The 27,113-nt window shown below is 45.9% G+C and overlaps 1 protein-coding gene across 3 annotated transcripts in view; it reads left to right on the top strand.

The window, feature by feature from the left end:
* LOC127916785 (receptor tyrosine-protein kinase erbB-4-like) overlaps positions 1-27,113 on the top strand; it is a 419,139-nt gene that overhangs the window by 242,417 nt on the left and 149,609 nt on the right. The window contains exons 4-8 of one of the 3 annotated variants that reach the window (XM_052499916.1): positions 16,393-16,458; positions 18,674-18,792; positions 20,329-20,470; positions 22,462-22,575; positions 25,894-26,020. In XM_052499916.1, coding sequence (XP_052355876.1) covers positions 16,393-16,458; positions 18,674-18,792; positions 20,329-20,470; positions 22,462-22,575; positions 25,894-26,020 — 568 coding nt within the window. The remainder of the gene's footprint in view (positions 1-16,392; positions 16,459-18,673; positions 18,793-20,328; positions 20,471-22,461; positions 22,576-25,893; positions 26,021-27,113) is intronic. The other 2 variants (XM_052499915.1, XM_052499917.1) reach the window with 2 other exon arrangements.

The following is a 27,113-nucleotide window of genomic DNA, read 5'->3' as shown; positions in this document are numbered from 1 at the left end:
CCTATTCACACACCTGGCCCCTTTTCCCACACCTGGCCCCTATTCCCACACCTGGCCCCTATTCCCACACCTGGTCCCTATTCACTTCAGCAGCCACAACTGGTCCGTCTGGCCAATTTGTTCAGTTCTTTTTCAAATGTTTTTATATTTTTATTTAACCTTTATTTAACTAGTTTAACTTTTGTTTAAAAAAACACATTTTATCAACAACAATAACGAATAGGGCTTTTATTGATAAATGTGAACTTGCAGAGGTAAACATTAACCATGGATGCTGTCCATATTGTTTGTAATTGATATAAGTCAACGTCAAGTATGAAGTATTTTGTTCGATAAATTGTTATGGCTGTATTGTTTTAAAATATGATTTTATTTAATGTTTGTGGGTCCATCAGACCGGCGAACATTGGGTGAAAACAAAATGACCACCAAACATGATTCTAACGTCTGCCACAGCCACACACAAAGAATATAATCATCTAGAACCTCTTCATTTATTTGTGTTCTGGGATTTCAAAGGATAACAAGTGGTTGGAAGCAATCCCTCATTCAACGGCCAATGAATAATGTCCTTGAAGCCCTTGGCCTTAAATCCCAATTAGGAGGGATCTGAGACCTGCTGCTGATTCGCTCCCTCAATCCCTCTCTAATGGCCTGTCTCTCATAGATCCCTATGGATCCACATTAGTCATGTAGGACGCAGCAACTCAATGTCCTCAACAGACATGTACAGTAATGTACTGTAAACATCCATCAAGAAGGTCAAATAATGTTCACTGCAAGCAGGTAGATAGTGAATGAATAGTCTGGGGTGTTTGAGGCTCTCCATGCTTCCTCTCTCTATCCCTTTCTTTCTCTTCCCCTTCTCCCCTCTGTCTATCCACACTCTCTGAACTCTCCCTGTTCTCTATTTGTTCTGGCTCTCTGTCTTTGTCTCTCTCAGTCTGGTCTCTCCTCTCTCCTCAGTCACAGGTCCTCTTCACACACCTCTTCTATTTGATACATTTTTTGAAAAGTGGCTTTCCAATCTTCAAGATGAAGGAGAACTGGGGACCAGGCATTTTGCTGCATCTGGCAAACCTATGGCTGTATTGTTTTCCCAGGATGCAAATTTCTGGGTTGTGGGTCCACGCAGACTTTTGAAAATGCAGGTGTGAAAACAAGTTGGTCCACCTGGCATGAAACCATGGTAAATGGGTTTACAGTTGAAAAACTTTTGGATTTAATCTGCCACAGCCACACAGGTTGAAGAATATGCTCAGTGCCACAGGATGTTTTAGAATCTAGCATGAAACCTAACTCATTTCAATATGTTCAGGATAATACTTTCAATAGTGAGTCTGACCATGCATTTGGAAGAAGGGATCCTTCCCCAAAGTCCGGGTTTTCACTAGAAACAGGCCAAGTGATGGATGTCAAAAAATTGACAGAATTTTTCCCACCTGGTCATCAGTGTGGAAGGCAATGAGGCCCTGCAGTGAATCAACAGAGCCAATGAATAACCAGAGGGTTCCCAAACATGATTTGAACCCTGAATTTGGGAAGGACCATGCCTTGGGAGGAATGAATCAAGTATCAATTCAAACATGCCAAAAAGGAGGTTATCTGACATAGAAGTTCTGTTGAACGCCAATTTGGCTCAGAAGCTGAGTGAGATTCGCTAATCCCTCAATAGAGTTTTTGGAGCAAGAAAAACCTCTCTGTAATGACATCGGGCCTGACGACCTGGCCCCTTTTCAAAAAGCAATCCCTCTTGAAGATGTGAGTGGATTCGCCAGCATTCTCAGAAGGTCTCTGTTGAAATGGTCATCAACCAGGCCCCTATTCCCACACCTGGCCCCTCACAAAGACCTGAATGCATCATGGCCCCAAACTCCCATACAGCAACCACACCTGGTCCTATTCCTCAAACAGGACATTTTGACCTTCTATTTCAACCTGTACCAGAGAGGGGGAGGAGGGGGAGGATTCAGGAGGGAGGAGAAGGTGGCAAAAGATAGGTTAGACCAGATGCCCTTGAATTCCCAACCTAGAAAGTGGCTATTGCACACTGGAGGAAATTAAACAGGTCCCACACCTGGCCCCTTTTCCTGGCCCCATTCCACCTGGCCCCTATCACAGTCCCTCACAACCTGGCCCCGAGCCAATGGTCCTCACCTGGCCCCAATTCCCACACCTGGTCCCTATTCCCACAGGGAGGAGTGAACCTGGTCCCTATTCACACAGGTTGAGAAAGTTTTCAGAGGGAAGAGTCTGGGAGTGCGGGGACAGAGAGCCTAGGACACCGATACCTCCGTTTAGGGGCACAAGTGTTGGTGATCAACAGGGCCTAACAATAGTTCTCTCTTTTCTGTTTGTAAGCGTATTCCCACACCTTAGGGGGAAGGTGAGAGGGTGAGTCAAAAGAGGATCCGGAGAGTTCTTTTCATGTAGGAAAGAAGTTTAACTTTTGCAATCAAGGAATGAGTCAAAGGCTTTTATTGATAAATGTGAACTTGCAGAGGTAAACATTAACCATGGAGCTGTCCATATTGTTTTGTCTTGAGGAATCAAGAAGCTGTATTGTTTTCCAATAATGTTGTGGGTCCATCTTGGTGAAAAACAAAATGACCACCAAACATGATTCCTCACAAAGAATATAATCATCTAGAATCTCTTCATTTATTTGTCAGTTCCAAGATTTCAAAGGATCAAGAATGGTTGAAGATGAATCTGGCCTCATTGTCCGCAGGGATCTCTCTTTCTCTCTGAAGCCTCTCTGTCTATGTGCCCATCGTCCAATTAGGAGGGATCTGAGAAACGCCTGTGCTGATTCTCTGTCTGTCTTTAGATCCCTATGGATCTGTCATGTAGGAGCAGCAACTCTCAGACAGACACATAGTAATGTACTGTAAACTCCATCAAGAAAAGGTCTAATGTTCACTGCAAGCAGGTAGATAGTGAATGAGTCTGGGTGTTTGAGGCTCTCCATCTCTCTCTCTATCCTTTCTTTCTCTCTCTCTGAAGTCCCTCTCTCTCTGTTGACACTCTAATCAAGTCTCTCTCTGTCTCCCTCTCTTTCCCTCTCTCTCTCTCTCAGTCTTGTTTCTCTCTCTCTCTCTCCTCCCTCCCTCTCTCTCTCAAACATCTCTTTCTACTCTCTCTCTCCCCTCCCTCTCCTCTCTCCCCTCCCTCTCTCTCTCTCTTTCACACTCTCTCTCTCTCTCCCTCTCCCTCTCTCTATTTCACTCTCATATCTCTCTCTCTCTTTCACACACTCTCTCTCCCTCTCCCTCTCTCTATTTCACCCCCTCTCTCCAAGGTGATGGGTTTTACAACTACCTCGTCAATCAGCGATGGTATGAGGCGGCGCTCACCCCAATGAATAGCTGGCCATAGAGCAAACCATTTGAATGGATAGATCGTAACAGGAGGGCGTACGGCGAGTACTGCCCCGTCATTTCCCTAGGAGTTACCGTCCCGGCCCCATGGACAAAGAAATGGAGACTTTCAGAGTTCATCCCTCTCTCGCCCTCAGACTCTTCAAACTGTTTCTCTACAGTCAAAGGATACTATTTTGGCATTGACTAATGGGCTGCTGTCATGGAGGTCCTGCACACGACTCACATCCTCCCTTCTTCCTCCTCACTGCTATCTCTGTGGTTTCTGATATTGTGTCAGATAATACTGTAGATGATCTCAGAAGACATCCATAGAATCTTAGAATACGTCCATAGAATCTAAGAAGACGTCTATAGAATCCAAGAAGACATCTGATATTAGAAGACATCCATATAATCTTAGAAGACATCCATATAATAGAAGACATCCATATAATCTTAGAAGACATCCATATAATCTTAGAAGACATCCATAAAATCTTAGAAGACATCCATAGAATCTTAGAAGACATCCATAGAATCTTAGAAGACATCCATGAGAAGACATCCTAAAATCTTAGAAGACACATAGAATCTAGAAGAATCATAAAATCTTAGAAGACATCCATAGAATCTAAGAAGACATCCATATAATCTTAGAAGACATCCATATAATCTTAGAAGACATCCATAGAATCTAGAAGACATCCATAAATCTTAGAAGACATCCATAGAATCTGAGAAGACATCCATAAAATCTAGAAGACATCCATAGAATCTAGAAGACATCCATAGAATCTGAGAAGACATCCATAGAATCTGAGAAGAGATCCATAGAATCTGAGAAGAGATCAGTAGAATCTTAGAAGACATCCAGAGTAAGCATATTTCTGCGAGGACAATGTGATGGAGACGTTCTATGGAGGCACCAGCATCAACAATCCAGGGAGAATCTAATCAACATACTTTTGCCACAATCCTGAATATCCTCCTGACTATTCTCTATTGAATCACATTCTATTATTGAATAAGATACAAACACCCTGAATATTTAGGCTCCATGCATACCATTGTAATTGGTACAGAATGTTCTCTTATAACAGTCTGATACATTTACATGTAAAACATCCCTTTGATAAAATCCTTCTTTGTGCGAGGCGATATTAGTAGATGAAATTGCAATGATAGACCATCCCCCGGCGAGGGAGACCGCAGGCATGTCAAATACTTTGAAGAAAATTGAGTTTATCTTTATCCACGGGAGAGTTCCTTGTTTAAATCAAGCCATTTCCTTCATAATGATTAGTTCCCCCACTTGTCCACTATTCTGAATATCTGAATACACCTCATCTTTATATTTTCCTATGCTGCTAATCTGTTCAGAGACGATAATATACTGGTGGAGCATGTTTCCTAATCCGGTTCAATCTGGATTATAAATTCTGATTCTTTTCATTAACTATGACAAGGGTGTTCCCAGAACCAGGGGTCATCATGGATGATACACACACACACACACACACACACACACACACACACACACACACACACACACACACACACACACACACACACACACACACACACACACACACACACACACACACACACACACACACACACACACACACACACACACACATACACACACACAGTTATCTTGACTCTCATCCAGAGAGGAACTACATGATTGATTTGAGTCCAAATCCTGTAATTGACTTGCACATTGTCATATAAAGACAGTGATATATGTACGGGATTCTAGATTGTTCTGGTTCCCCATGCAGACATCTGGTGAAGGCTATAACCCTCCGACAGAAACATATTATTGCTATTAGTGAAGTACCATAAGAGGGGGTTTGACCCAAAGCCTCCCTTTATCCTCTGTGTCCTTCTTTCTGTTTCTGGAGTAGGTCATGGGGGAAAAGGGTATTTTCTAGGAACTGGTTGAGTGAGAATACATCTCTTTGTAGACAGAGGGGAAGCTCTGTAGATGTAGTATGAAGCACATCAACAATATGGAACTGGTTGAGTGAGAATACGTCTCTTTGTAGACGGAGGGGAAGCTCTGTAGACAGAGGGGAAGCTCTGTAGATGTAGCATGAAGCACATCAACAATATGGAACTGGTTGAGTGAGAATACGTCTCTTTGTAGACGGAGGGGAAGCTCTGTAGATGTAGTATGAAGCACATCAACAATATGGAACTGGTTGAGTGAGAATACGTCTCTTTGTAGACAGAGGGGAAGCTCTGTAGATGTAGTATGAAGCACATCAACAATATGGAACTGGTTGAGTGAGAATACGTCTCTTTGTAGACGGAGGGGAAGCTCTGTAGATGTAGCATGAAGCACATCAACAATATGGAACTGGTTGAGTGAGAATACGTCTCTTTGTAGACGGAGGGGAAGCTCTGTAGACAGAGGGGAAGCTCTGTAGATGTAGCATGAAGCACATCAATAATATGGAACTGGTTGAGTGAGAATACGTCTCTTTGTAGACGGAGGGGAAGCTCTGTAGATGTAGTATGAAGCACATCAACAATATGGAACTGGTTGAGTGAGAATACGTCTCTTTGTAGACAGAGGGAAGCTCTGTAGACAGAGGGAAGCTCTGTAGATGTAGCATGAAGCACATCAACAATATGGAACTGGTTGAGTGAGAATACGTCTCTTTGTAGACGGAGGGGAAGCTCTGTAGATGTAGCATGAAGCACATCAACAATATGGAACTGGTTGAGTGAGAATACGTCTCTTTGTAGACGGAGGGGAAGCTCTGTAGATGTAGTATGAAGCACATCAACAATATGGAACTGGTTGAGTGAGAATACGTCTCTTTGTAGACGGAGGGGAAGCTCTGTAGATGTAGCATGAAGCACATCAACAATATGGAACTGGTTGAGTGAGAATACGTCTCTTTGTAGACGGAGGGGAAGCTCTGTAGACAGAGGGGAAGCTCTGTAGATGTAGTATGAAGCACATCAACAATATGGAACTGGTTGAGTGAGAATACGTCTCTTTGTAGACGGAGGGGAAGCTCTGTAGACAGAGGGGAAGCTCTGTAGATGTAGTATGAAGCACATCAACAATATGGAACTGGTTGAGTGAGAATACGTCTCTTTGTAGACGGAGGGGAAGCTCTGTAGATGTAGTATGAAGCACATCAACAATATGGAACTGGTTGAGTGAGAATACGTCTCTTTGTAGACGGAGGGGAAGCTCTGTAGACAGAGGGGAAGCTCTGTAGATGTAGTATGAAGCACATCAACAATATGGAACTGGTTGAGTGAGAATACGTCTCTTTGTAGACGGAGGAAGCTCTGTAGACGGAGGGAAGCTCTGTAGATGTAGCATGAAGCACATCAACAATATGGAACTGGTTGAGTGAGAATATGTCTCTTTGTAGACAGAGGGAAGCTCCAGACAGAGGGAAGCTCTGTAGACAGAGGGAAGCTCTGTAGACAGAGGGGAAGCTCTGTAGACAGAGGGGAAGCTCTGTAGACAGAGGGAAGCTCTGTAGACAGAGGGAAGCTCTGTAGACGGAGGGAAGCTCTGTAGACAGAGGGGGAAGCTCTGTAGATGTAGCATGAAGCACATCAACAATATGGAACTGGTTGAGTGAGAATACGTCTCTTTGTAGACAGAGGGGAAGCTCTGTAGATGTAGTATGAAGCACATCAACAATATGGAACTGGTTGAGTGAGAATACGTCTCTTTGTAGACAGAGGGGAAGCTCTGTAGATGTAGTATGAAGCACATCAACAATATGGAACTGGTTGAGTGAGAATACGTCTCTTTGTAGACAGAGGGGAAGCTCTGTAGACAGAGGGGAAGCTCTGTAGATGTAGTATGAAGCACATCAACAATATGGAACTGGTTGAGTGAGAATACGTCTCTTTGTAGACGGAGGGGAAGCTCTGTAGATGTAGTATGAAGCACATCAACAATATGGAACTGGTTGAGTGAGAATACGTCTCTTTGTAGACAGAGGGAAGCTCTGTAGACGGAGGGGAAGCTCTGTAGATGTAGCATGAAGCACATCAACAATATGGAACTGGTTGAGTGAGAATATGTCTCTTTGTAGACAGAGGGAAGCTCTGTAGACAGAGGGGAAGCTCTGTAGACAGAGGGAAGCTCTGTAGACAGAGGGGAAGCTCTGTAGACAGAGGGAAGCTCTGTAGATGTAGTATGAAGCACATCAACAATATGGAACTGGTTGAGTGAGAATATGTCTCTTTGTAGACAGAGGGAAGCTCTGTAGACAGAGGGAAGCTCTGTAGACAGAGGGGAAGCTCTGTAGACAGAGGAAGCTCTGTAGACAGAGGGGAAGCTCTGTAGACAGAGGAAGCTCTGTAGACGGAGGGGAAGCTCTGTAGACAGAGGGAAGCTCTGTAGATGTAGCATGAAGCACATCAACAATATGGAACTGGTTGAGTGAGAATATGTCTCTTTGTAGACGGAGGGGGAAGCTCTGTAGACAGAGGGGAAGCTCTGTAGATGTAGTATGAAGCACATCAACAATATGGAACTGGTTGAGTGAGAATACGTCTCTTTGTAGACAGAGGGGAAGCTCTGTAGATGTAGTATGAAGCACATCAACAATATGGAACTGGTTGAGTGAGAATACGTCTCTTTGTAGACAGAGGGGAAGCTCTGTAGATGTAGTATGAAGCACATCAACAATATGGAACTGGTTGAGTGAGAATACGTCTCTTTGTAGACAGAGGGGAAGCTCTGTAGACAGAGGGAAGCTCTGTAGATGTAGTATGAAGCACATCAACAATATGGAACTGGTTGAGTGAGAATATGTCTCTTTGTAGACAGAGGGAAGCTCTGTAGACAGAGGGGAAGCTCTGTAGATGTAGTATGAAGCACATCAACAATATGGAACTGGTTGAGTGAGAATACGTCTCTTTGTAGACAGAGGGAAGCTCTGTAGACAGAGGGGGAAGCTCTGTAGATGTAGCATGAAGCACATCAACAATATGGAACTGGTTGAGTGAGAATATGTCTCTTTGTAGACGGAGGGAAGCTCTGTAGACGGAGGGAAGCTCTGTAGATGTAGTATGAAGCACATCAACAATATGGAACTGGTTGAGTGAGAATACATCTCTTTGTAGACAGAGGGGAAGCTCTGTAGACAGAGGGGAAGCTCTGTAGATGTAGCATGAAGCACATCAACAATATGGAACTGGTTGAGTGAGAATACGTCTCTTTGTAGACAGAGGGGAAGCTCTGTAGATGTAGTATGAAGCACATCAACAATATGGAACTGGTTGAGTGAGAATACATCTCTTTGTAGACGGAGGGGAAGCTCTGTAGATGTAGTATGAAGCACATCAACAATATGGAACTGGTTGAGTGAGAATACGTCTCTTTGTAGACGGAGGGAAGCTCTGTAGACAGAGGGGAAGCTCTGTAGATGTAGTATGAAGCACATCAACAATATGGAACTGGTTGAGTGAGAATACGTCTCTTTGTAGACGGAGGGGAAGCTCTGTAGATGTAGTATGAAGCACATCAACAATATGGAACTGGTTGAGTGAGAATACGTCTCTTTGTAGACGGAGGGGAAGCTCTGTAGATGTAGTATGAAGCACATCAACAATATGGAACTGGTTGAGTGAGAATACATCTCTTTGTAGACGGAGGGGAAGCTCTGTAGATGTAGTATGAAGCACATCAACAATATGGAACTGGTTGAGTGAGAATACGTCTCTTTGTAGACGGAGGGGAAGCTCTGTAGATGTAGTATGAAGCACATCAACAATATGGAACTGGTTGAGTGAGAATACGTCTCTTTGTAGACAGAGGGGAAGCTCTGTAGATGTAGTATGAAGCACATCAACAATATGGAACTGGTTGAGTGAGAATACGTCTCTTTGTAGACGGAGGGGAAGCTCTGTAGACAGAGGGAACACTCTGTAGATGTACACAAGCACATCAACAATATGGAACTGGTTGAGTGAGAATACGTCTCTTTGTAGACGGAGGGGAAGCTCTACAGACAGAGGGGGAAGCTCTGTAGACACACACACACACATCAACAATATGGAACACACATGAGAATACTACTTTGTAGACATAGCTCAGACAGACATACTACTACAGATACACACATACACAACACATCAACAATACCTACATACATAGAATACATACATACATACAGACGGACAACATACAGACAGAGGGAACTCTGTACATACATACATACATACATCATACATACATACAACATACATACATACATACATACATACACATCATCTTTACAGACAGACACAAGCACCATAGACAGAGGGAAGCTCTGTAGACAGAGGGAACTCTACAGACAGAGAGGGAAGCACAGACAGAGGGGAACACACAGGGGAAGCTCAGACAGAGGGGAACTCATAGACACATACATACATACATACATACATACTGTATACATACATACTCTACATAGATACATACATACATACTGTCACATCACCTTTATGGAACTGGTTTTTGTATTTAGAGTATGGTCAGGCGTGAGACGGTGGGCAGTCTGTTTGTTTTTCTATGATTTGGGTATTTCTATAGTTTGTAGTATGAAGTTCATCAATCAATATGGAACTGGTGTCATTAGTTGTCTCTGATTGAGATCAGAGGGAAGCCTGGGTTTCACTGTGTGTTTGTAGATGATTGTTGAAGCTCTGTCTTTGTACCAATATGGAACTGTTTTGAGTTGAGACATTTCTTGTTTTTGTAGTCAGTTGTTCATGTGTACCTTAAGATTAAAAAGAACCATGGACAGACGGGAAGCTCTGTAGACAGAGGGAAGCTCTGATCCGTTTCGCCTCTCCTCTTCGGAAGACAGAGGAAGCTTCAGACAGAATCAACCCAGACGGAGGAAGCGGCGTGGTAAGACAGAGGGCCAGCATCAGAGCAGAATCTGAACACATCAACAATATGGAACTGGGAGTAGATAGACAGGTGGGCGGGAAGCTCCAGGAGAGTGCCGGAGCCCGCCTGGGATTCGATGGAGCAATGCAAAGGAAGGTTACAGGAGAATGAGGTTGGCTTTGCCAGACGGCAGGGAAGCTCGAGAGGCGGGCAGTGGGAAGCTCTGTAGGTGTGGTACTAAGCCAGGTAGCAGATATGGAACTGTGCTTATGATAAGCAGCGCATTACTGGTCAGGACAGTTAGGAAGGGCACGGTGTTGCCAGTGCGTGGGAAGCCTGTAGATGTACGCTATAGGGCAGCATCAACAATATGGAACTGGGCATTGAGTGAGCGTATGGTGCCTGCTCAGCGGGGTCTGGAAGCCTGTAGACAGAGGGAATCCTCTGTAGATGTAGTATGAAGCACATCAACAATATGGAACTGGTCTGGGGGTGAGAATGCAGTCTCTCTGCCTAGACAGCTCCGCTCGTGACAGGGCAAATGTGGGAGTGGAGCCTCAACAATATGGAAGGTGTGTGTAGTGAGAATAGATCTCCTTTGCTTACCCACAGGGTTCAACCTGTGCCTGCACTCTGGAGGCTCGGGCTAGATGTAGTATGTCCAGCCTGGGGAACTGGTGAGGTGAGCGCACCAGAGCTCCAGTGCTAGACAGCCCGGTCTTTCAGGCTCCTCATAACACCAAGCCTCCTGAAGGTCTCCCCAGCCTGGTGGTTCCTGTGGCAGCCCCACAGACCAGGCTGTCTCTCTAGTCTCCTCCCTGCAGGTGGAAGCCTGTAGACAGGGGAAGCTCTGTAGATGTCCCGCCTGAAGCGCATCGCTGGAACTGGTGTCCCGCCTGTCCGGCGCTTTGCTAGACGGAGTGTCCCGCCTGTCCGGCGGGAAGCTCTGTAGATGTCTGAGGCACATCCCAATATGGAACTGGTTGAGTGAGTCCCCCTCTGCCCAGACGGAGGGAAGTCCCCTCTGCCCAGAGGCGCCAGTCCCCCTCTGCCCAGAGGCGCCAGTCCACATCTGCCCATATGGAGTCCCCCTCTGCCCAGAGCTGCCCCTCTGTCCAGTGGGGTAGACAGAGGGTGGCCATGGTGAGACAGAGGGGACAATAGAGGCGGACACATCAGACAATATGTGAAGTGGGGTACGTCCTTTGCGCGGAGAAGCTCTGTAGACAGAGGGACAGCTCCCAGATGTCAGACCATCCAATATGGAACTGGTTTTGAGCCGGAGTCCGCACCTTTTAGACGGGGGAAGTCTGTCTGACCGGAGTGGTCCTTCTGTAGCTCAGTTGGTAGAAGCACATCGCTAATATACGCCAGGATGTGGGTTCAGAAGCCCAGGAAACACCCATAACAGGATGGAGCAATGTAGTGACTGACTGTAAGAGCTTTGGATAAAAGCGTCTGCATAAATGGCATTTATTATTATTATATACACACGTTTACCTTTTTTGTATTGAGTCAATAGTTTCAGGGCGTGAGTTGGGTGGGCAGTCTATGTTTGTTTTTCTATGATTTGGGTATTTCTATATTTCGGCTCCAACATGGTTCTCAATCAGAGGCAGGTGTCATTAGTTGTCTCATGATTGAGAATACATACATACATACCTGGGTTTCATACTACATGTGTTTGTGGGTGATTGTTCCTGTCTCTGTCTTTGTACCAGATAGGACTGTTTTGAGTTTTCACATTTCTTGTTTTTTGTAGTCAGTTGTTCATGTGTACCTTAACACATTAAAAAGAACCATGGACACACACCACACACGTATTGGTCCTCTGATCCGTTTCACACACACACACTACGGAAGAAGACACACACACACACACACACACACACACACACACACACACATACACACATACACACATACATACATACATACATACATACACACACATACACACACATATACATACATACATACATACATACATACATACATACATACATACATACATACATACATACATACATACATACATACATACATATATGTTAATGGTTATGTGCTTATTATGTGTATATGTGTGTCCTTCTCTGCACAGAGATCCTGAACGGGGGTTTATGTTGACCAGAACAAGTTCCTGTGCCACGCCGACACCATCCACTGGAGGGACATCATCAAGAACCCCAAGCTGAGCTCTTGGTGGTACCGTATCCAACAACAGTGGCCTTGGATTACTTGTTGGTTATTACTGTATGGGGAGAAACCACAAAGCTGTGATTTGGGATGGGGGTGGTGAGGGAGGTGCTGATAAAAATATTGAGGATGCTTCTCTAAACTTCCAAGGTGCACATTATACACACACACACCTTCACACCTTCACACACTTACATGTTTCCTCAGTTTCATACAAATGATATTGTTCCTTCCTTCCTTTGTATCCTTCATCTCTGTTTTGCTGAAGGTGAGTTGGAAGCAGATCACAATAGATCCGTGATTAAACTCACATGGAGGTGGTTGGGTTGTGTTGCTATGCAGCCAGGCCCATGGTGATTCTGTCTCAGCTGCACATAAAGCTCACTAAAGCTGACAGCCAGCTCCAATCAAAGTGTTTAGAACACTGATATGGCTACCGGCCACTGTGTGTCTAAAACACACAGCCATTGGCTACCGGCCACTGTGTGTCAAAACACACCGCCATTTTAGTTCCAAGTCCACTCCCTCAAACCTTCTCCACATTTTCAATTTGTTTTCCCCTCCCTAGATTGCATTGTATGCCAAGGAAAAGTGAGGGCATGATATGCATTCAATATCAGTGTAGAAAATGTCACTGAATGTCACAGTGACCACTAAAAACAGCACGTATGACCACGAAATGTCACACAACGCTCGAGTGAGCATGTAGATTCTCCCCACAAGGTGTCTGTTTGAGATGTGAGAAGAAGAAGAGAGGACAGAGGAGAGGACAGAGGAGAGGACAGAAGAGAGGACAGAAGAGAGGACAGAAGAGAGGACAGAAGAGAGGACAGAAGAGAGGACAGAAGAGAGGACAGAAGAGAGGACAGAAGAGAGGACAGAAGAGAGGACAGAGGAGAGGACAGAAGAGAGGACATAAGAGAGGACAGAGGAGAGGACAGAGGAGAGGACAGAGGAGAGGACAGAGGAGAGGACATAAGAGAGGACATAAGAGAGGACAGAGGAGAGGACAGAGGAGAGGACATAAGAGAGGACAGAGGAGAGGACAGAGGAGAGGACAGACAGAGGAGAGGACAGAGGAGAGGACAGAGGAGAGGACATAAGAGAGGACATAAGAGAGGACAGAGGAGAGGACATAAGAGAGGACAGAGGAGAGGACAGAGAGGACAGGGAGGGGACATAAGAGAGGACAGAAGAGAGGACAGAAGAGAGGACAGAAGAGAGGACAGAGGAGAGGACAGAGGAGAGGACATAAGAGAGGACAGAGGAGAGGACAGAGGAGAGGACAGAGGAGAGGACAGAAGAGAGGACAGGGGAGAAGACAGAAGAGGACAGATGAGAGGACAGAGGAGAGGACAGAGGAGAGGACAGAAGAGAGGACAGGGGAGAAGACAGAAGAGGACAGAGGAGAGGACAGAAGAGAGGACATAAGAGAGGACGGAGGAGGGGACGGAGGAGAGGACAGAGGAGAAGACAGAGGAGAGGAAGGAGGAGAGGACAGAAGAGAGGACGGAGGAGAGGGAGTATAAGACAATACGAGTTGGCATAAAATGAGAGAGTGGCTCGGCGTGCGTGGGAGCCCAGGTTGCCAGATTGAGGCTTTCTTTGAGGTTGCCAGATTGGATCGCTATTTAACATAATAATTTTGGAGTGAGCGAGGCGTAATTTCACAGGCAGGCAGGGGGCCGAGGGTGACATTCACTCAGCCCTCCACTTCAGTATGTAATTACCACACAGTCAATTAAAGCCTGATGATGACAGGCCCATTCACGCTCACTGACGGTGGGCTATGATAACTGTTATGTGTCATGTCCCCACTTTTTGCCTGAGAGAGATGACTTGACTGGGAGTGGATCCTTGTCCCTCATACTTACTGTAGACCCAGAGAGAGCCAGCGAGAACAATGAGAGCACACTCACCCACTCTCATAGTACACTCACCCACTCTCATAGTACACTCACCCACTCTCATAGTACACTCACCCACTCTCATAGTACACTCACCCACTCTCATAGTACACTCACCCACTCTCATAGCACACTCACCCACTCTCATAGTACACTCACCCACTCTCATAGCACACTCACCCACTCTCATAGTACACTCACCCACTCTCATAGTACACTCACCCACTCTCATAGTACACTCACCCACTCTCATAGTACACTCACCCACTCTCATAGTACACTCACCCACTCTCATAGTACACTCACCCACTCTCATAGTACACTCACCCACTCTCATAGTACACTCACCCACTCTCATAGTACACTCACCCACTCTCATAGCACACTCACCCACTCTCATAGTACACTCACCCACTCTCATAGTACACTCACCCGCTCTCTCACAGCACACCACCCACTCTCATAGCACACTCACCCACTCTCATAGTACACTCACCCACTCTCATAGTACACTCACCCACTCTCAGAGCACACTCACCCACTCTCATAGTACACTCACCCACTCTCATAGTACACTCACCCACTCTCATAGTACACTCACCCACTCTCATAGTACACTCACCCACTCTCATAGCACACTCACCCACTCTCATAGTACACTCACCCACTCTCATAGTACACTCACCCACTCTCAGAGCACACTCACCCACTCTCATAGTACACTCACCCACTCTCATAGTACACTCACCCACTCTCATAGTACACTCACCCACTCTCATAGTACACTCACCCACTCTCATAGTACACTCACCCACTCTCATAGTACACTCACCCACTCTCATAGTACACTCACCCACTCTCATAGTACACTCACCCACTCTCATAGTACACTCACCCACTCTCATAGTACACTCACCCACTCTCATAGTACACTCACCCACTCTCATAGCACACTCACCCACTCTCATAGTACACTCACCCACTCTCATAGCACACTCACCCACTCTCATAGTACACTCACCCACTCTCATAGTACACTCACCCACTCTCATAGCACACTCACCCACTCTCATAGCACACTCACCCACTCTCATAGTACACTCACCCACTCTCATAGTACACTCACCCACTCTCATAGCACACTCACCCACTCTCATAGTACACTCACCCACTCTCATAGTACACTCACCCACTCTCATAGTACACTCACCCACTCTCATAGTACACTCACCCACTCTCAGAGCACACTCACCCACTCTCATAGTACACTCACCCACTCTCATAGCACACTCACCCACTCTCATAGTACACTCACCCACTCTCATAGTACACTCACCCACTCTCATAGTACACTCACCCACTCTCATAGCACACTCACCCACTCTCATAGTACACTCATCCACTCTCAGAGCACACTCACCCACTCTCATAGTACACTCACCCACTCTCATAGCACACTCACCCACTCTCATCGTACACTCACCCACTCTCATAGCACACTCACCCACTCTCATCGTACACTCACCCACTCTCATAGTACACTCACCCACTCTCAGAGCACACTCACCCACTCTCAGAGCACACTCACCCACTCTCAGAGTACACTCACCCACTCTCAGAGCACACTCACCCACTCTCAAAGCACACTCACCCACTCTCAAAGCACACTCACCCACTCTCAAAGCACACTCACCCACTCTCATAGTACACTCACCCACTCTCAAAGCACACTCACCCACTCTCAGAGCACACTCACCCACTCTCAGAGCACACTCACCCACTCTCAGTGTGTGTGTGTGTGTGTGTGTGTGTGTGTGTGTGTGTGTGTGTGTGTGTGTGTGTGTGTGTGTGTGTGTGTGTGTGTGTGTGGATGGTTATCTGACATGTTTTATTTGTGTGTGTGTGTGTGTGTGTGTGTGTGTGTGTGTGTGTGTGTGTGTGTGTGTGTGTGTGTGTGTGTGTGTGTGTGTGTGTGTGTGTGTGTGTGTGTGTGTGTGTGGATGGTTATCTGACATGTTTTATTTGTGTGTGTGTGTGTGTGTGTGTATGTGGTCCGCAGGCAAACGATGTCATCGCTCTTGTAACGGACGCTGCTGGGGCCATCAGGACAACCAGTGCCAAAGCTGTATGTATTAGACACACACACACACACACTTACACTCACACTTACACTCACACTCACACTTACACTCACACTCACACTCACACACACAAGGTCAGAGAGAGCAAGAGAGAGAGAACAAAGAGACAGAGAGAAACAGAGAGAGATAAACAGAAAGAGAGAGAGAGAACGAGAGAGAAAGAGGGAGAAAGAGAGAGATAAACAGAGAGAGATAAACAGAAAGAGAGAGAAAGAGAGCGAAACAGAAAGAGAGATAAACAGAAAGAGAGAGAGAGAACGAGAGAGAAAGAGAGAGAAAGAGAGAGAGAGAGAAACAGAAAGAGAGATAAACAGAAAGAGAGAGAGAGAACGAGAGAGAAAGAGGGAGAAACAGAAAGAGAGATAAACAGAAAGAGAGAGTTAAAGAGAGAGAAACAGAAAGAGAGATAAACAGAAAGAGAGAGAGAGAACGAGAGAGAGAAAGAGGTTGAAAGAGAGAGATAAACAGAAAGAGAGAGAAAGAGAGAGAAACAGAAAGAGAGATAAACAGAAAGAGAGAAAGAGAACGAGAGAGAAAGAGGGAGAAAGAGAGAGATAAACAGAGAGAGATAAACAGAAAGAGAGAGAAAGAGAGAGAAACAGAAAGAGAGATAAACATAAAGAGAGAGAAAGAGAGAGAAACAGAAAGAGAGAGAGAACGAGAGAGAAAGAGGGAGAAAGATAGAGATAAACAGAGAGAGATAAACAGAAAGAGAGAGAAAGAGAGAGAAAGAGAGAGAAACAGAAAGAGAGAGAGAACGAGAGAGAAAGAGGGAGAAAGAGAGAGAGAAACAGAAAGAGAGATAAACAGAAAGAGAGAGAAAGAGAGCGAAACAGAAAGAGAGATAAACAGAAAGAGAGAGAGAGAACGAGGGAGAAAGAGAGAGAGAGAGAAACAGAAAGAGAGATAAACAGAAAGAGAGATAAACAGAAAGAGAGAGAGAGAACGAGAGAGAAAGAGGGAGAAACAGAAAGAGAGATAAACAGAAAGAGAGAGTTAAAGAGAGAGAAACAGAAAGAGAGATAAACAGAAAGAGAGAGAGAGAACGAGAGAGAAAGAGGTTGAAAGAGAGAGATAAACAGAGAGAGATAAACAGAAAGAGAGAGAAAGAGAGAGAAACAGAAAGAGAGATAAACAGAAAGAGAGAAAGAGAACGAGAGAGAAAGAGGGAGAAAGAGAGAGATAAACAGAGAGAGATAAACAGAAAGAGAGAGAAAGAGAGAGAAACAGAAAGAGAGATAAACATAAAGAGAGAGAAAGAGAGAGAAACAGAAAGAGAGAGAGAACGAGAGAGAAAGAGGGAGAAAGATAGAGATAAACAGAGAGAGATAAACAGAAAGAGAGAGAAAGAGAGAGAGAAGAGAAGAGAGAGATAAAGAGAGAAAGAGAGAGAAAGAGGGAGAAAGAGAGAGAGAAACAGAAAGAGAGATAAACAGAAAGAGAGATAAACAGAAAGAGAGAGAGATAACGAGAGTGAAAGAGCAAGAGAAACAGAAAGACAAAAAAAGAGAGAGAGAAACAAAGAGAAACAAAGAGGGAAACAGAGAGAGAAACAAAGAGAAAGAGCGAGAGAAACAGAGAGAGAAAAAGAGAGAAAGAGCAAGAGAAACAGAGAGAGTTCAAGCAGCTGAGGATTTCACTGTAACACTCCTCTGTGTAATGACAGGGTGAACTCCAGCCGTCATAGACAACCATAGAGAGTGATTGGTCTTTTCTCTGCAGTTCCTCAGTCAGAATAATAGAGCTAAGAGCTCCACAGCTTTCAGTCCTACCACTTCATTATGTTCCCACACAGAGGGACAGGAAGTGAGCACTTAAACACAAGGCTTTGACAACCCAGAATTATTATGCCACTGTGTGAAGTGTGTGTGTGTTGTTGGGATCCTCTTCTCTTCTCAACCGGGTATAAACCCAGTGTCATTAAACACGGGTGTAGGGATTGATTTATCATTGACCACGTTCCATATCAGGCATTTTCTATGGAGAGCTATAACTTACACTATATAACTGGCAGTGCATTGTGTGTGTGTGTGTGTGTGTGTGTGTGTGTGTGTGTGTGTGTGTGTGTGTGTGTGTGTGTGTGTGTGTGTGTGTGTGTGTGTGTGTGTGTGTGTGTGTGTGTGTGTGTGTGTGTGTGTGTGTGTGTGTGTGTGTGTGTGTGTACCTGTGTCAGTAATGTAAACCCTGTGCTCTCCACAGTGACCAAGACTGTGTGTGCTGAGCAGTGTGACGGCCGTTGCTTCGGCCCCTACGTCAGTAACTGCTGCCACAGGGAGTGTGCTGGGGGCTGCTCGGGACCCAAGGACACAGACTGCTTCGTACGTGGACACACACAAACACACAGATGCCCGCGCATACACACAAACATCTACACAGTTATCCACAGTTAACCCCCCTCACACACACATTACTCTCCCAACACAACAGAATTCACACAAATTCTCTAATTCCCCAGTTACTGAAAGACACACCTCTGTGTGTTTAATAGACTGTAGAAGTCTACTGACTCCTCCTCAGATGAAACAACCAAATGGCTAATTTATTATTCTAATTATGATCCTTCACCCCCCTAACATTTTCTGTTCATCTAATGAAGGAACGTTTTCTACTAACAGAGGGATATTACAGTTGTAACGTATACAGCCTTATCCAATTCAATTACTAGTCGCTATTAGAGGTCGCAAACACTGACGACAGACAAGTTCAACGTTTTATGAGAAAAACATTTCACCATTTAGCCTTCGGATCAATGGCTTCTATTTGACTAACAGTTGACTCATATATGGTGTGTCTGGAGGCTTGGAGGATAAGAGTGTTTTGGCTACAGATCCAGTATGACCTGGAGGATAAGAGTGTTTTGGCTGCAGATACAGTATGACCTGGAGGATAAGAGTGTTTTGGCTGCAGATACAGTATGACCTGGAGGATAAGAGTGTTTTGGCTGCAGATACAGTATGACCTGGAGGATAAGAGTGTTTTGGCTGCAGATACAGTATGACCTGGAGGATAAGAGTGTTTTGGCTACAGATACAGTATGACCTGGAGGATAAGAGTGTTTTGGCTGCAGATACAGTATGACCTGGAGGATAAGAGTGTTTTGGCTGCAGATACAGTATGACCTGGAGGATAAGAGTGTTTTGGCTACAGATACAGTATGACCTGGAGGATAAGAGTGTTTTGGCTACAGATACAGTATGACCTGGAGGATAAGAGTGTTTTGGCTGCAGATACAGTATGACCTGGAGGATAAGAGTGTTTTGGCTGCAGATACAGTATGACCTGGAGGATAAGAGTGTTTTGGCTACAGATACAGTATGACCTGGAGGATAAGAGTGTTTTGGCTACAGATACAGTATGACCTGGAGGATAAGAGTGTTTTGGCTGCAGATACAGTATGACCTGGAGGATAAGAGTGTTTTGGCTGCAGATACAGTATGGCCTGGAGGATAAGAGTGCTTTTGGTGCAGTTACAGTATGGCCTGTATACTGTAATATGATTAAACCTGGCTAAAAACGACTGATCATGTAGTAAACAGTAAACAGTGGTGTGTCCTTGTGTTCCTCAGGGCTCAATCCCATCTAACCCACCTTGTAGTGTTTACATAATAGCTCTGTATCCCACTGGGAAGTAAAATCCCCATATGGTTGAAGGGAGTCTGTTGTAAAACATACCACTACCAGGTAGACTGCTCTAACACGTACATGCTTACACATTTCAGAATAAGATGTGTTTTCCCAGACAGTAGTTTCTAAACAAAGACAACGTCAATGTACATTACTGTGGCTGGTTCAATTGAGTCCTACCCCACGCTCCTATACCCTCAGACTGTGTGTTCCTAATGTTTCCGTTCCAGGCCTGCACCAACTTCAACGACAGCGGGGCGTGCGTGACCCAGTGCCCCCAGCCCTTTGTGTACAACCCCACCACCTTCCAGCTGGAATCCAATCCACGGGCCAAGTACACCTATGGATCCTTCTGTGTGGAGAAGTGTCCCCGTAAGAACCGGTTACCTGACCCACACCATGCATAACACTGGCATGACCCATGACCCACACCATGCATAACGCTGGCATGACCCATGACCCACACCATGCATAACACTGGCATGACCCATGACCCACACCATGCATAACACTGGCATGACCCATGACCCATGACCCACACCATGCATGATGCTGGCATGACCCATGACCCACACCATGCATAACACTGGCATGACCCATGACCCACACCATGCATAACACTGGCATGACCCATGACCCACACCATGCATGATGCTGGCATGACCCATGACCCACACCATGCATAACACTGGCATGACCCATGACCCACACCATGCAAAACACTGGCATGACCCATGACCCACACCATGCATAACACTGGCATGACCCACACCATGCATAACACTGGAATGACCCATGACCCATGACCCTTGACCCACACCATGCATAACACTGGCATGAACCTTGACCCACACCATGCATAACACTGGCATGACCCACACCATGTATAATGCTGGCATGACCCATGACCCACACCATGCATAACACTGGCATGACCCATGACCCACACCATGCAAAACACTGGCATGACCCATGACCCACACCATGCATAACGCTGGCATGACCAATGACCCACACCATGCATAATGCTGGCATGACCCTTGACCCACACCATGCATAACACTGGCATGACCCATGACCTACACCATGCATACCGCTGGCATGACCCATGACCCACACCATGAATGTTCCACATTTTATTGAGTGCAATGTTTCAACCTGAATGTCTTCAAAACTATTGATGTACAAATCAATTCAGGGGACTGACACAGACACGTGTACACAACCATGTAGGACAGCCCTGTGGAAGAGTTTCTGTAAAGTGTGGAGTAAAGTTATAGACAACCATGTAGGACAGCCCTGTGGAATAGTTTCTGTAAAGTGTAGAGTAAAGTTATAGACAACCATGTAGGACAGCCCTGTGGAAGAGTTTCTGTAAAGTGTAGAGTAAAGTTATAGACAACCATGTATGACAGCCCTGTGGAAGAGTTTCTGTAAAGTGTGGAGTAAAGTTATAGACAACCATGTAGGACAGCCCTGTGGAAGAGTTTCTGTAAAGTGTAGAGTAAAGTTATAGACAACCATGTAGGACATCCCTGTGGAAGAATTTCTGTAAAGTGTGGAGTAAAGTTATAGACAACCATGTAGGACAGCCCTGTGGAAGAGTTTCTGTAAAGTGTGGAGTAAAGTTATAGACAACCATGTAGGACAGCCCTGTGGAAGAGTTTCTGTAAAGTGTAGAGTAAAGTTATAGACAACCATGTAGGACAGCCCTGTGGAAGAGTTTCTGTAATGTGTAGAGTAAAGTTATAGACAACCATGTAGGACAGCCCTGTGGAAGAGTTTCTGTAAAGTGTGGAGTAAAGTTATAGACAACCATGTAGGACAGCCCTGTGGAAGAGTTTCTGTAAAGTGTAGAGTAAAGTTATAGACAACCATGTAGGACAGCCCTGTGGAAGAGTTTCTGTAAAGTGTGGAGTAAAGTTATAGACAACCATGTATGACAGCCCTGTGGAAGAGTTTCTGTAAAGTGTAGAGTAAAGTTATAGACAACCATGTAGGACAGCCCTGTGGAAGAGTTTCTGTAAAGTGTAGAGTAAAGTTATAGACAACCATGTAGGACAGCCCTGTGGAAGAGTTTCTGTAAAGTGTAGAGTAAAGTTATAGACAACCATGTAGGACAGCCCTGTGGAAGAGTTTCTGTAAAGTGTGGAGTAAAGTTATAGACAACCATGTAGGACAGCCCTGTGGAAGAGTTTCTGTAAAGTGTAGAGTAAAGTTATAGACAACCATGTAGGACAGCCCTGTGGAAGAGTTTCTGTAAAGTGTAGAGTAAAGTTATAGACAACCATGTAGGACAGCCCTGTGGAAGAGTTTCTGTAATGTGTAGAGTAAAGTTGTTATATCTGTGTGTTGTGTCCCAGATAACTTTGTGGTGGATCACAGCTCCTGTGTGAGGGCTTGTCCCAGCAACAAGATGGAAGTAGAGGAGAACCGCACTAAGATGTGCATCCCCTGCACTGATATCTGTCCCAAAGGTACCCACATATAATGTCATCTGTCCCAAAGGTACCCACATACTGTACCCCCATAATGACATCTGTCCCAAAGGTACCCACATACTGTACCCCCATAATGACATCTGTCCCAAAGGTACCCACATAATGACATCTGTCCCAAAGGTACCCACATACTGTACCCCCATAATGACATCTGTCCCAAAGGTACCCACATAATGACATCTGTCCCAAAGGTACCCCCATAATGACATCTGTCCCAAAGGTACCCAAATACTGTACCCCCATAATGACATCTGTCCCAAAGGTACCCACATACCGTACTCCCATAATGATATCTGTCCCAAAGGTACCCACATACTGTACCCCCATAATGTCATCTGTCCCAAAGGTACCCACATATTGTACCCCCATAATGACATCTGTCCCAGAGGTACCCACATACTGTACCCCCATAATGACACCTGTCCCAAAGGTACCCACACACTGTACCCCCATAATGCATCTGTCCCAAAGGTACCCACATACTGTACCCCCATAATGACATCTGTCCCAAAGGTACCCACATACTGTACCCCCATAATGACATCTGTCCCAAAGGTACCCACATACTGTACCCCCATAATGACATCTGTCCCAAAGGTACCCACATACTGTACCCCCATAATGACATCTGTCCCAAAGGTATCCCCATAATTGTCACGTTCGTTATAAGGATCGGACCAATGCGCAGTGTGGTATGCTTACATTCTTATTTATTTAAAGAATGAACACTGAACAAACTAAGAAAATAACAAGACGAAACGTGAAGCTATACAAACGAGTGCTGACAGGCAACTACACATAGACAGATCCCACAAACACCAAAGGGAAATGGCTACCTAAATATGATCCCCAATCAGAGACAACGATAAACAGCTGTCTCTGATTGGGAACCATATCAGGCCAACATAGAAATACAAAAACCCCTAGACCTACAAAACCCTAGACCTACAAAACCCTAGACCTACAAAAACCCCTAGACCTACAAAACCCTAGACCTACAAAACCCTAGACCTACAAAACCCTAGACCTACAAAACCCTAGACATACAAAACCCTAGACAATACAAAAACCCTAGACAATACAAAAACCCTAGACATTACAAAACTAGCGTACCCACCCTAGTCACACCCTGACCGAAGCAAAATACAAATAAAACAGAGATATCTCAGGTCAGGACGTGACAGTCCAAAGCTCTGGACTGTGGAGGCGCACTGGAGACCTGATGCGTGGTGCCGGCAATGGTGGTACCGGGCTGAAGACACGCACCTCAGGGCGAGTGCGGGGAGCAGGCACAGGACGTACTGGACTGTGGAGGCGCATCTGTACCACCCCTCCCCTCTCTGTCTCCTAACCAATCCTGATGTCTGTACCACCCCTCCCCTCTCTGTCTCCCAACCAATCCTGATGTCTGTACCACCCCTTCCCTCTCTGTCTCCTAACCAATCCTGATGTCTGTACCACCCCTTCCCTCTCTGTCTCCTAACCAATCCTGATGTCTGTACCACCCCTTACCTCTCTGTCTCATCCCATATTCCACTCCTTCCCTCTCTGTCTCCTCCCATATTCCACTCCTTCCCTCTCTGTCTCCTCCCATATTCCACTCCTTCCCTCTCTGTCTCCTCCCATATTCCACTCCTTCCCTCTCTGTCTCCTCCCATATTCCACTCCTTCCGTCTCTGTCTCCTCCCATATTCCCCTTCCCTCTCTGTCTCCTCCCATATTCCACTCCTTACCTCTCTGTCTCCTCCCATATTCCACTCCTTCCCTCTCTGTCTCCTCCCATATTCCACTCCTTCCCTCTCTGTCTCCTCCCATATTCCACTCCTTCCCTCTCTGTCTCCTCCCATATTCCACTCCTTCCCTCTCTGTCTCCTCCCATATTCCACTCCTTCCCTCTCTGTCTCCTCCCATATTCCACTCCTTCCCTCTCTGTCTCCTCCCATATTCCACTCCTTCCCTCTCTGTCTCCTCCCATATTCCACTCCTTCCCTCTCTGTCTCCTCCCATATTCCACTCCTTCCCTCTCTGTCTCCTCCCATATTCCACTCCTTCCCTCTCTGTCTCCTCCCATATTCCACTCCTTACCTCTCTGTCTCCTCCCATTTTCAACTCCTTCCCTCTCTGTCTCCTCCCATATTCCACTCCTTCCCTCTCTGTCTCCTCCCATATTCCACTCCTTCCCTCTCTGTCTCCTCCCATATTCCACTCCTTCCCTCTCTGTCTCCTCCCATATTCCACTCCTTCCCTCTCTGTCTCCTCCCATATTCCACTCCTTCCCTCTCTGTCTCCTCCCATATTCCACTCCTTCCCTCTCTGTCTCCTCCCATATTCCACTCCTTCCCTCTCTGTCTCCTCCCATATTCCACTCCTTCCCTCTCTGTCTCCTCCCCAATGCTGATGAATGATGTTTCTCAGCCTCAGTGCTCAGAGATATGTGTGTCTATCGATTCCACATCTCTTGATTATACTGTCAGGGGGACAGGCGGGGTAATGAGGGATGGCCCAGAGGAACTCTGGGAAATGATAACAAATTAACATTTCAGGTATTGAAATGACTCGTATAAATCACAATCAAAAATTGGTTACACCAGTTAATGCCAGCCATACTCACCCCGGTCAGGCCTCTGTCAGAAACACTTGGCTCTACTTCCGGTCTATAAGTGTAATTAATACCAATGTAATGAATTCATTAGCCGGTGGGAATTGGCTCAGATTGCTACGGCCCAAATGGTACCCTATGCCCTATGTGGTGCGCTACGTTTGACCAGAGTCCTGTGGGTACCGTACGGGTCAAAATTAGTGCACTACATAAGGAATAGAGGGCCATTTAGGACACTACTGTTGGCTCATGCTTTTGTAAGTCTTCCAAGTCATCAGAGCAATCTGAATGTATCAAATAATGAGTCTATAAGAAAATACTTGAGAGAGCAGCCATCCTTGACCAGGGAACTAGTTGGTGAATAAATGCCAAGGTCGTTGGTAGGACAACGAGTGGAACTACTGTATGTGTGATAGTAAAGCTTTGGAACTGGAAGGAGCTTATGACTTGGACAGAGGAATGTTGTTGCAGAAATGTCAATGTGTGTGTGTGTGTGTGTGTGTGTGTGTGTGTGTGTGTGTGTGTGTGTGTGTGTGTGTGTGTGTGTGTGTGTGTGTGTGTGTGGTGGTGTGGGTGGGTGGGTGGGTGGGTGGGTGGGTGGTGTGTGGGTGGGTGGGTGGGTGGGTGGGTGGGTGGGTGGGTGCGTGCGTGCGTGGGTGCGTGCGTGCGCGTGTGTGTGTGTGTGTGTGTTCCAGTGTGTGACGGCATAGGGACTGGCAGCCTGCAGACAGCCCAGACGGTGGATGCCAGCAACATAGAGATGTTTGTCAACTGCACCAAGATCAACGGCAACCTCATCTTCCTCATCACCGGCATCAAAGGGTATGTACTGTTTATTATAAACCTAGTAGTTTGGGTCCTAGATGCTGATTGGCTGAAACAACATTCCAACCTTCAGACAATATACCACTGGTATGACTCAAAAATACTTGTTTACTGTTCTAATTACATTGGTAACCAGTTTCTATAGCAATGAGATACCTCTGGAGTTGGTGGTATAGGGCCAATATACCACTGCTAAGGGCTGTATCCAGCTACTCTGCTTGGCCTTGTACATCAGTACAGCCCTGAGCCGTGGTATATTAGCCAATATACACACCTCCTCTGGCTGTATTGCTTAATCATATCACACACTCCCATGTATTTAGTCTTTGTGTTCCTCACACTGGTAACAAGATGCCTGAGACAGCATGTTGTATGGTAGAGACATGAGCCCTTCAAGGCTCTACGTGGTCAATCCATCGTCTGCCATACAGTGTTACTTTACCTTACTCCAGCTGCTAGTGTTATGGGTTAACCCACCCCTCCCCTGACCTCCCCTCCCCTCCCCCACCACCACCCCTTGCCCCCCTACCCTGACCCCCCCCTCCCCCACCACCACCCCTTGCCCCCCTGACCTCCTCCTCCCCCACCACCACCCCTTGCCAACCCTCCCCTGACCTCCTCCTCCTCCCCCACCACCACCCCTTGCCCCCCCCTCCTCCATTGTTAACTAAGACAGAGAAGCACACCGTGTTGCAGTCTGGAGCTGGGTCCAGGGAGGGTAGTCTGTCGACTAGCATGGGGGCCTCCCTTCTGAATACAACCAGGATAATGTACTCTGAGACATAGGTCTACCGTCAGCCATACAGGCCCTGCCCCAGAGGAAGAGAGGAAGAAGGCAGGGGGAGATTGTCAGAACTCATTTCACCCCATGACCTTGCCTTGTTGCCCTGGGACACCCTCGCTTCAGGCAACATGACACTACAGGACCATCTCTAATTCACACAGACTGTAGGTGGAATAGGTCAGGTCAAAGGTTCCTTGGTATGTTACGCACATGCAGACACATTCTAAAGTGGGATGCAGAGAGCTGTTTTAATCTCTCTCTCAACCTTTCTCTCTCTCTCTCTCTCTCTCTCTCTCTCTCTCTCTC

The sequence above is a fragment of the Oncorhynchus keta genome, chromosome 37 (assembly GCF_023373465.1).
Source record: "Oncorhynchus keta strain PuntledgeMale-10-30-2019 chromosome 37, Oket_V2, whole genome shotgun sequence".
Taxonomy (NCBI): domain Eukaryota; kingdom Metazoa; phylum Chordata; class Actinopteri; order Salmoniformes; family Salmonidae; genus Oncorhynchus; species Oncorhynchus keta.
The sequence above is the reverse complement of the archived record's forward strand: the minus strand, read 5'-3'. Positions and strand labels throughout refer to the sequence as shown.